Below are 11,867 nucleotides of genomic sequence, written 5' to 3'. Positions count from 1 at the left end.
AAAATAATTATAAACTTTGTCACACTATTGGAACAGCCTGTATGTGCATTGCAACGACAATATGTCATATTTATATTACGGCTAAGTAAGCGGAAAGTCCATTGTCGCATATGTAATTTTTATTTTCAAATAATCAAATACAATACCTACATATTTATTTTAATATCTATTATTTACTTGAATTTAGTACTAAGTACAACTATGCCTAGCAAATTGTAATACTTACTCTGTTAATGTTTTTTCCTTCATATAAAAAATAGTAAACTCCACAAATAAAATATTTCGCAGCCACAACGCAACAATAAAAGATAACAGCTCAAAGATCCATACAAGAAATAATTACATTCGCACCTACTCTGGTCCGAATCCATATAAGTACTAAAATGTAGAAAATAATATGAAATAAAACTTAGTTGGCTGCAAATATTATAAATTTGTACAACCACTTGCCATCCTCCTTTTTTGTAAATATGTACTTAATAATATGTAGAAGATAGAAAATAGAAATATTTTCAGAACAAAGAATCGGCGGCCGCAAATTCGAGTTTTTATTATTTTATTACCCTTCTCTTTTCATATGCAATTATGAGATAGCAAGAGAGTGGGATGGACGTATAGGCCGGACAACTCATCGTGCACGTGTGTGTGCACCTGGCATTTTCTCGTTTTTTTTCAGTTGTGTTTTGCCGGAATTTGAAAGAATGAAATAATCATACCATTTTTACTATAAACGTATTTCCTGTAGCGACATCTATATGAATATTGTAGTACTTTGTTTGATGAAACGGGACTTCAATTTCTGTTCTTTAACTCGAATAGTTACTTTTTGAGAAAACTGATCTTGGTAAATTGAAGACAAGAAGTTCGAGTTTGCACCCCGATAGTATCTAGAACAAACGGTTTCCGTATTACGGGGAAAAATTAAAATAGAAATTACAGATCCCTTTACATTCAAAGATTAGAAAAAGTAAATGTTGGTACTGAATTTAGGAGTCCAAACAATAACCTGGGGTTTGCTCACATAGGTTTGCTTTACGTGCTAAACTTTGACAGGAAATAAAATGAAATGTGAAAATAACTGTAATACTGGTTGCAGCACCTTCAGGAATCTTAGAGTTTAGATAAAGATGCAATTTTAATAACTTGAATAAATATTTTTTAATAGTAGATAAAATGAGACGAATTCGAATTTGACCTTAGATTATTTCCAGAACAAGTGATTTTCGTGTCGCAAGAAAAACAATTCGAAAAGAATCATATATGTGCTTGCTGTCAAATCTTAGTAAAGAGTAGATGGCACTGAGTCAAAATAGTCTCTTAATTTTCTTTCACGTTTTATATTTTGAAAAAAATAAAATGAAAATAGAAAAAATAAATATTTGTATTCCTTTCGTGACCACGATTGAAATACTGGTTGCTGCTCCTTTAAGAACGTTGCAATTACTATCAAATGAATACTTTTTGAGAACATTACATTAAGTAAATTCAATTTGACTACAACTCCTTAAGGTAGTGTTGTCAAAAAGTATTCATTTGATAATAATTTTAAAGTTTTTAAAGGAAGGGTAGCCACTAGTACAGTTTTGTCATGTAATTGTAGTGGTGTAGGTATTATCAAGTTTTATTTTTTGTTTTCATTTTATTTCATAAAATATAAAAAGTAGGGGAAAGCTGACAGACTATTTTGAGCATTTCAAATTCGGCGCTAATATTTATATTTTGCTAAGCTTTGAGAGCGACAATATACAATATATAATTTTTTTTTCTTGTGGCACGAAACCCTCTTGTTCTATAGGTGATTTGAGGCCAAATTCGAATCCGTTCAATTTACTAAAGTTCGCGCTTCAAGAAGGAATTACGGCTATTTCTTAAAATAACGTCAAAAGCTTCCTGAAGGTGCTGCAACCAGTATTACAGTTATTTTCGCGTACGCAAACCTTTATTTTTGCCATTTTCATTTTATTTCTTGTCAAAATATAGGACGTAAAGCAAACCCAGGTTATTGTTTCGACTCCTAAACGCAGTACCAACATTTACTTTTTCTAATCTTTGAATGTAAAGGGATCTGTAATTTCTATTTTAATTTTCCCCGTAATACGAAAACCGTTTGTTCTAGATACTATCGGGGTGCAAACTCAAATTTCTTGTCTTCAATTTGGTTTTCTAAAAAAGTAATATTAGGAGTTATTACAAGTAATTGTAATATTGCGGAAGATGCCGCAACCAGCATTACACATACCTTGTAATTATGGTGCCGGAGCCATGAACCTTTATTTTCCTATTTTCCATGTATTGTATTTTCGATATTTTCTGTCCGAAAATGTATGTTGGACGTAAAAAGTAAAATAAAATACTTACTAAAGACTCTTCTAAATTCAGTGCTAATATTTACTTTCAAAATTCAAATTTCTCGCATTGTTACCAAAAACGTAACTATTGGATAACTCTATTTTAAAATAACTACAAGGTTGCTAAAGGTGCTGAAACCAGTATTACGTTTTCTTGTAACTGTGTTATGTTTTATTTCCCTTGTATTTCTCGCCAAAATATATGACGCAGAGAAAAATCGAAACTTCGATTCTCGTTAATTCAATGTCAATATTTACTTTTTTACTATTCTTTGAAAACTAGGAGACATACGACTTTTTTCGACATTTGTTCCAGTGACACGAACATCACTTGTAGGGACAATCGGAGGTAAATTCGAATTCATTCAATTAATTAAGATTTGTGTTCTCAAAAGGTTTGGTTAAATATGATAAGTATATATACCTAAAAACAATCATACGTAAAATTTGCCACTAAATTATTTTTTCAAGACCGATCTATTGCAATTGTGTTATAAATGCTTATAACCAAACTAACAAAAACGAACAACAAAATTATGTTGTCAAAATTTTTACCTAGATATGTCTCTTGAATTTTACTTTTTACGTACATTTCATACCATCACCATTACCAATTTACTATTTCCTCGTTTTTTTTTCTCGAATTTTATGTTAAATAATTTCTCAAATAAAAATTTAACTGAACCATAAACTATAGATTTGGCAGAAAACAAGGAACCAAATTTAAGCATGAAACATATTATACTGGTAGCATTGTATTATTTTATTTTTATTTCTCTAACATTTAAAAAATGAAGAAAAGTCCTACAATAAATATATCTTCGATCATTGCACCATCTATATATTTATGTACTCATTAAATTATTATGTACTCATGAAAAAATCCAGGAGGCGGTTAGATGGCACTATATTATTTGTTCCGTGAAATTCTTATTAAATAATACCAAAAACAAATATGACTATATACTTCTTACTGATAATATCCTTGAGTATGATAGCCTAGCCCTACAGAGTTTGTAATCTGTGCCTACATTAATGATATGACATTTTGGATTCTCTGTGGGTAAAAGTATGTAAAAGGTAGTTTTAATATTTTCAAGCTGCGCCATCTGGTGATTATAAATTACAACAAACGATGAGGAATTTCTTATGAAAGAAGGACACTGTAATACTCGACTTTGCTGATGATTATTGTAACATAGAGATGGTGGGTGCGTGCTAATTTAAAAAATAACATCAGGCACTGTAATTTCAGATGCAAGTCCCTGGATTGATCAAATTTTAATTTCAGTTACTAGCCTCTGTAATTTCAGGATTCCAGTTTTAGGAATTTTATATATTCATGAATCAAACAGCCAAACACCCAAGTATTTAGACAAAAAATAACTGTTGTAATGAAGGAAACATGGAAAATCTAATTTTGCAGAACAAAACATCCTTTCTGCTCTGGACATTGTATGGAAATGTATCTTAGGTGGAAATGTTTATTACATATTTGAATTAATGTATCTAATTATTTCTCAAGCACATATTTTAAAGGAAATCAATATTTTAAAAAAGTATATTCGATGGCGTAGTTGCAATTATTATCGTCTGATAAGATAAATTACTTTTCATTGTCCGAAATAATAAATAACTGATTATCTGCAAGTTGGATAAGATTATAATTTTATTCTGTTTAGGGTAAAGTTTGCAATTTTAGAATTCATACAAACACGAATTGCTTTGATCATTTTTTTAACCGCAAAAAGTGACATTCCAGTAGGTACCAAATTGTTTTGTTCTATCTACTGATTCAGGTAAGACGCATTTTTTTATTTATTTTTACAAAAATAGATATGTAGTTCCACTCGAAATTTCGCAATTTTCGATTTTTTCCCTCAACGAAACGTTAAATCTCAAATATATATTTTTTTACATTTTCATGGTCCTTCAATTTTTTTTGGAAAAGCTTTAGGCCTCAGAGGAATCTGAAATTGGATCTATTTTCATGCAATGTGTTTTGACATTAACTTTTATTACGCAAATTTTATTTTATATTGCTTTATTTTTTCATAAACACAAAATACATACCTCTTTTATACAATCTTTTATCTTATACAGAGTGGAAAGTTTAACTGAAACAAATTCTGTAACTTAATAAATAAAGGTTTGTCGGAAAATATTTCAATTTTTATTTTCAAAGAGGCATATTACAAAGAGGTTTGTTTATTTTTTTAATTATGTGGGAGTTGCAGCAATCCCAACTTTTTTTCTAAATGGAAAGGAATTGATAAATTTTTTATTTTAAAGCATTTTCAATTTCAAGTACAATTACGTATTTTTTGTTACTTTTTAATGTGTAAATGTGTCGGAAAAAATAAAATAAGGAAACGTTTACTCCTTTAATGTACCTATATATTTTTTTGTTACTTGATACGCCACAATAACATTTGCATACCTCATCACCTGCTTGATAGTTTTTTGGCCAATTTGAACTGAATAATGAACCTACCATTTAAAAAAAGGTAGGGGGTTGTTAAAAAGATAATCAAACCTCTTTGTAATATGCCAAATTGAAAATAAAAAGCTTTCCACTGTGTTTATAGAGATTTAACAAGAGCATCTTTTTATATTAAATTAAAAAAGTTTGGTGTGAAATAGTATCTATCGCTCCGTTATCCGTTTTTAGCAAAAAACAAACAAATACAAAAAATTGCCCTTATCTTTTGTGCTATCCAATTTGTAAGTACCGAGAGATAATTTAAAACCACCCTTTATATTTGAGGCAGTAGTTGCATCAATTAATATTTAATAATATTTTGAAGGTCTATAAATATAGTACGAAAGTTTTGATGGAAAAAATATTCATTTCACTAAGAAATAAATATAATTTAATACACAAACGAATCAATAATTTGGAATTGAATTTTAAAAAAAATAAGAACATTGTCGATGTGAATGTAATTCATTTTCTTGCAGGACGATGGCTAGCTCTGGCTATTCTTACAATGGCAAACTGTATAGGCCGTGCGCCACTGTGGCCGACGAGAATAGTTTTTTCCATTCGGCCTTCGGAATTAGAGCCGCTGAGGGCGAAACCTACTCCGATAAACACTATAAAGTTAAGCGCATGCGCTGGGCTGCATTCCTGACTTATTTCGAAAATGAGGAAATGCCGGTTGTTCTAGCAGATATACTGATTGGATGTTTCTCAGCAAAGGACGCATACAAGCACAAATCCATCAGGGATAAAAATCACTTTGAAAGTTACGTACGTGACATTACGATGGCGGGGCAACCCGTTACCAAACAAGAAGTACCCATTCTGTCGACATTGGAAAACATAAGAATCGTACTGTTATCAAATGAAGGACCGGATCCAGTTGTAATTGTAAACCCCAATGTTGAAATTCTGGGAAATTATTCAACCGTTCTAGAAAAGAGCAAAGATGAAGTTGTCTTGTGTCTAGAAGAGAATACGTTTTCGAGGCTCGAACCCGTCTTCGAATCTTCTGCCTCAAATTCTTTAAGAGCCATCGAAAACAAAGCCACCAGAGAACAGTTACAGCAGACTGATAGTTCCCTAAGATATAAGAAAGGTGGGAGTGCTGGGAGCGAAGGCGTTGAATTCCAAGTCAATTTGCTGATGGTACTCCTGTTAAATTCCCTGAGGAACCTCAAAGACTGGAAACTGTCTACAGAAAATAAAGAAGCAGGGAAATTAGACGACGCAGTTCTAGAATTGCCGGAGAGCGCGTTTTTGATCCAAGCCAAACATAAAGGGAATGCGAATGCGAGGATAACTTTCGATGATCTGCTTTCCACTAATTCGAAAAAAGACGATTTCAGCTTGCCCAAGTATTTTCTCTCGTACCAAGAAGTGAAAAATGGATTTAAAGGGAAGAATACCATTATAATTTGTACCAACGCAGGTATCGATAAGACGGCCTTGGAATTTCTAGCCAACCGCAGAATTTGCACTGAAAGTGTACTATATTGTGCTGACGAAAATTATTCATTTCATACATTCAATCTCAACATTTTGAGCTCTTTAAAAGAAAAGGTTGGAATATATCTGGAAAAAAATTGGCAAAACAAAAATATTGACCGAACGGTAATCACTGATGAGAATTTGAAGGATTTTCTGGAACGATTACAGTTTTATTTCAATTACCCGTTGGGCAGTAACACAGAAAAAGACACTGGAAAATTAGTGTCTCTCCTGAAATGTTCTGGAAATTTTTGCGACCAAATATCTACTTCGGAAATATACGCTAAATTAATGAAGTGGTTTCAGCAAAAAGACGGCATATACTTAACTGAGACTACCGCTAATGCCATGCTTTTTGAAATAAAAAGCGACCAGTACTGGCAAAAGTTGGATAAGTATGGCGTGTCCTTCCAAAGAAATTTGTTGAATGTCCAAGATAAAAAGAAGGTGTATTACGTTAGTGCTGAGGCAGGATATTTGCTGCAAGAATTGAGAATTCATCATTCTTTGAGAAACAACAAATCTAAAATCCTCTACGCCAGTCCCGAGGGTGGTGAATTTCAAAAAATAATAGAAACATTTAAAGTGTCACGTTATACCATTCTAGTAGTAAGTTTCTGTTCTAAAGGGATTATAGAAGAATTTTTAATAGGCGGGATGTGGGACAAATTAAGAAAAATCTTAAATCAGTATGAAAAGAAGATAGTTATCTTATTGGCTGAGAGAAATAAAAAATTATTGGGACAAATTGATCTGGACAGAAGTTTTTGTGATATTATCGATGGATCTGTAAGGTTCAAGGATTTTTCTCAGGATTCTCAATCAAAATTGCTACAGAGAAAAGTAGTTTTCCAAGGAGCAGAAGTTAGCTTAGAAGTACTACTTGAAAATCATATCGATCGGGATTATACAAATGAACTAAGTTTAGAAATATTAGAGAAATTAGTCCGAGAAGAACAGATTAAAGTAGGACTAGAGGTATATCCATTAGACGAACAAGTTGGCCGTTATTATGTTGATCGCACCTTTAAGAAAGAAATAAAGAGAAGTGAGGAAGAAGAGGGAGTTGGCATGGAGAGAATAGAAACAATTTCAGAAGAGAAAATATATACGGCGAGGCATAAAGTAGTAGTAATCGCTGATGCGGCAGGGATGGGAAAGAGTACGGTCCTTTCCCGTTTAGCGGTTACAATTAAGAACAAAAATCCTCAACTGTGGGTTATACGAATCGACCTCAGTGATTACTCTGGAATTTTAAAAGATTTCAAAGAAAGAAATAAGATCATAGACGTAACAGAGCTACTAGATTTTAGAGACACTAAATTGTCGAACCAATTAGAAGAAGTTTTATTTTCGATGAAGAGAAAAGTTGTCGTTTTGATGGACGGCGTAGATGAGATCAGCCCCGACTATACGGAGCTGGTGATAGGACTACTTGTTCAATGCCAACAAGGAGCTAATTTTGACAAAGTATTCGTAACTACGAGACCCAATATGGCACAAGAATTGGAATCAAAGCTGCAAGTGAAATCTTTCACGTTACTCCCGTTTACAGAACGCCACCAAATACGTTTTCTAACAGAGTATTGGGCGCATAATTTGAAATTAGATAGTATCGATAAGAAGAAATGCGAGACATACGCTTACATACTGTTAAGAACAATGTCGTCTTGGATGAATTTACATCAAGAAGGTGAACAAATTGGTGCGATGCCACTACAGATCAGAATGTTAGCGGAGATATTTCAGACAAACGATAGATCAGAAGAATCGATGGATTGGGAAGGATGCAAAGAATATCTAGAAGGAAACGGAATATCAAAATTACCAGAAAAAAGTAATGTTGCAAAAATCTACGAGATGTTTATTGAGAAAAAACGAAACGTCTTTAAAATTAAGGGAAATCCAAACGGTAATACGGCAGCGAATGAAGCGCTTGTTGATCAGTTTGAGGAGTGTCTCGCTTGTCACCGTTTGCTCGCCTTAGAAGAAATTCTACGTAAATCAGAGTGTGAATTGTTCTCGCATTACCAGCCAGTAGACAGAAATGTGGAAACAAAGATATCGAAGATGGGGATCGTACAAATATCGGAAAATAGATTCTATTTCGTCCACAGAACTTTTGCTGAATTTTTTGTTGGGAAAAGTCTCTTAAGCGAATTGCAGCTTCAAGTGAAACATAAAAATCTAAACTTTCAAAAATTCTTCTTCGACGAAATATTATTGAAAAAAAAATTTAAAGTAGTTCGTGTATTTTTCGACAATTTTCTAAAACAAATTGTGCACGACTTACCTCCTAATATTTTCGAAAGTTACCGATCTTTAATATATGCTATTGATTTGGAAGCTACTTTTCGTTTAATACACAGCATGGCGGAGGAAGGCTGTACAGCAATTCTTCGACTGCTGTTTAAATGCATCCACTTTAAAGTTATCGGAGATAAAAATATTGGTTTTGACCACTTTAAGCAACATATCTTTAAATGCATCTCTTCAAACGTATTGATTGTTTTAGATGTCCTTGTACGAGAGGGAGGAGTCAATATTTGTGATGAATTTAATAGGACACCATTACTGTCCGCTACTCAACGAGAACATTTGGAAATGGTGAAATTTTTAGTTGAACAAGGTGCGAATTTGAACCCTATAAAACCAGTAGTGACGCCGTTGTGGTTTGCCGTACGAGGTTCTCAGTTCGATGTGTTGAAATTCATGGTGCTGCATGGAGCAGATTTGAAAATAAGAGACTATCACGATTACTCAATATTGTACAATGCCATATCTACAAGTAACGTGGAAAAAGTTGAATTCCTTCTGGATTACACTTTACAGTACAACAGATGGGAAGAAATAGGATCGATTATTCCGTACACGGCCGCATATTTGGGCCAATTAAATACTCTCGAAGGTTTAATAAAAGAAGGTTTGAATATACACGTCACAGTAGAAAAGGGCGAAACCCTGATTTTAGGCGCGGCACGTGGAGGACAAATAGAAACTGTTAAATATTTAATGAGACACGATGCCGATATCAATAGTACGGATGAGGATGGCAACACGGCGCTTCATTTAATAGCCAACCGGCCCGCGTTTGTCTCGACCGCTAAAGATTTAGTGGAATTGGGCATTGACGTTAACGTTAAAAATTATCGCGGGGACACAGCGCTGCACTTAGCCATCAGTTCACTGGGTATGACGGAATTTCTAGTCAAAAGTGGCACGGATGTGAACAGTAGAAACCAAAATGGGACAACGGCGCTCTGTTTAGCTGCCTCTTGCGGTCAACTGGAAACAGTAAAGTTTCTCGTGGAACACGCTTCAGATATCAACGTTACGGACAACGCCGGCAATACCGCGCTACATTCAGCTGCAGGAGCTGATTTGAACACTGTCAAATATCTTTTGCGACGTGGAGTTGATGTTAACGTAAAAAACAATAACGGCTACTTACCGCTGCATAGTGCAGCTCTACAAGGTGATTCAGAAATTGCAAAATTCCTTGTATTGGAGTGCGGTGTAGATGTTAACGCTAGAGATGCTACAGGAAGCACGGCGTTATATGTGGCCCTTCGGGGAGGTCAGCGTTACGTTATTGAATGTCTTGTGGAACTTGGCGCGGGCGTTAATATCGATAACGGCCTGGGCTTCACGGCACTGCATCTCGCTGCTAGTAATGGTTTATTGGATATTGTCAAATCCCTTGTAGATCTTGGTGCTGATATTAATAACAAAGACGCAAGCGGCCATACTTCATTACATTTATCCGCGTTAAACAGCAGATGGCAGATTGTTAAATTTCTTATGGAACTCGATTCAAATCTTGATATGGGAGTAAACGATCGCGAGATAGTGGTAAATTTAGCTTCCAAAGTAAGGAACGTCTTATATCCTTATGGTCGAGGAAGTCTACATGAAGCTGCCGCAAACGGTAACTTACGGATTATAAAAGTTCTCTTGAAGCTTGGCGTGAATGTAGATATGGTAGATCATAATGGGTGTACACCATTGCACGTAGCCTCTTCATGTCTGGTAACCACCGTTAAATTCCTTGTAGAACACGGCGCAGATATTAATATTAAAGACCGTAGAGGAGGCACGGCACTGCATCATGCCGTTTGTACTAGTCAGTGGGACGTAATTAAATTCTTTTTGGAACGTGGCGTGAACATTAACATTACCGACAATGACGGCTCGACACTATTACATTATGCTGCTAGGAGTGGTCAGTGGGATATTATAGAGTTCTTTCTGAACCGAGGGATTGACGTAAATGTTAGAAATATTTACGGTCTGGTGCCGATACAATTTGCAGTTATGAGCTGTTCGCGGTTTACGCTTAATGCACTTTTGGAACGTGGCGCAGATGTGAACAACAGAGACGACGATGGTCGTACGGCGCTGCATTTCGCTGCGTCTGGAGGTAATTTAGACGCCGTCAAATTTCTTGTGGAAAGTGGCATCGACACCTCTGTTAGGGACAACAGTGGGCGCACGTGGCTCCATTTTGGCGCTTTGGACACTGTCAATTTTATTCTAGATCTTGGCATAGATGTAAACGTTAGAGATAACGACGGACGCACGCCACAACACTGCGCGGCCGAGAAGGGTCAGTTAAATAAAGTTGAAGTGCTCGTGATGCGTGGTTCCGAGCTCAATATTAGAGACAGCCATGGCCGTACCGCCTTGCTCTTAGCAGCCGCAGCGAATAAATGGACGGTAGCGGAGCATCTTATGCGGTTCGCTTTTGATGTTAATATGAAAGATAATACCGGACGCACGGTGTTGCACTTCGCTGCTTTGATTGGACACTTGAACATGGTGGAGCGCGTCGTGGAACTTGGTGGAGATGTTAACATCCAAGATGACGCTGGCCGCACGGTACTGCATTTAACAGCTTTACAGGATTTTTCGGTTGCACTCCCTATTCGTGGCTTTTGTAATACGGATGATATGGTCAGGACATATTGGAACATTGTCAAGTTCTTAGTAGAGAAAGGCGCAGATATTGATACCAAAGACTACGCGAAGGACACGGCTGCTATGTTGGCTATAAGGGGAGGAAATTACCATCTGCTTCAGCACCTCGAGCCAAAAAATAAATAATAATTGTACAACACACATATGCTACACTGATGCAAACAATTTTTTTTTGAAAAATTTTCGAAATAATTTTGGAATTTCTTTCCCGATACGACCATTTTTCACCTAAATACAGTCTGTCAAAAACCACGGAAAAATTTCGGAAATTCTTTTGTCCCTTTAATTGTTTGCATTAGTGTACTTAAGAACGGAAATTGAAGTCCCGTTTCATCTAACAAAGTACAACAATATTCATATAGATGTCGCTACAGGAAATACGTTTATAGTAAAAATAGTACGATTATTTCATTCATTCAAATTCCGGCAAAACACACCTAAAAAAAACGAGAAAATGCCAGGTGCAAGCACACGTGCACGATAATGAGTTGTCCGGCCTATACGTCCATCCCACTCTCTTGCTATCTCATAATTGCATATGAAAAGAGAAGGGTAATAAAATAATAAAA

General features: G+C 35.2%; 1 protein-coding gene across 1 annotated transcript; it reads left to right on the top strand.

Annotated features, from left to right (window-relative positions):
* The first annotated feature begins 4,060 nt into the window (after positions 1–4,060).
* Positions 4,061–11,536, top strand: LOC108909444. The gene is made up of 2 exons (XM_018713783.1): positions 4,061–4,147; positions 5,310–11,536. The coding sequence occupies exon 2, from the start codon at positions 5,314–5,316 to the stop codon at positions 11,422–11,424; it is 6,111 nt and encodes a 2,036-aa protein (XP_018569299.1). The 5' UTR covers positions 4,061–4,147; positions 5,310–5,313; the 3' UTR covers positions 11,425–11,536.
* The last annotated feature ends 331 nt before the right edge of the window (positions 11,537–11,867 follow it).

Source organism: Anoplophora glabripennis, unplaced genomic scaffold (assembly GCF_000390285.2).
Source record: "Anoplophora glabripennis isolate ALB-LARVAE unplaced genomic scaffold, Agla_2.0 scaffold527, whole genome shotgun sequence".
Taxonomy (NCBI): Eukaryota; Metazoa; Arthropoda; class Insecta; order Coleoptera; family Cerambycidae; genus Anoplophora; species Anoplophora glabripennis.
The sequence above is the reverse complement of the archived record's forward strand: the minus strand, read 5'-3'. Positions and strand labels throughout refer to the sequence as shown.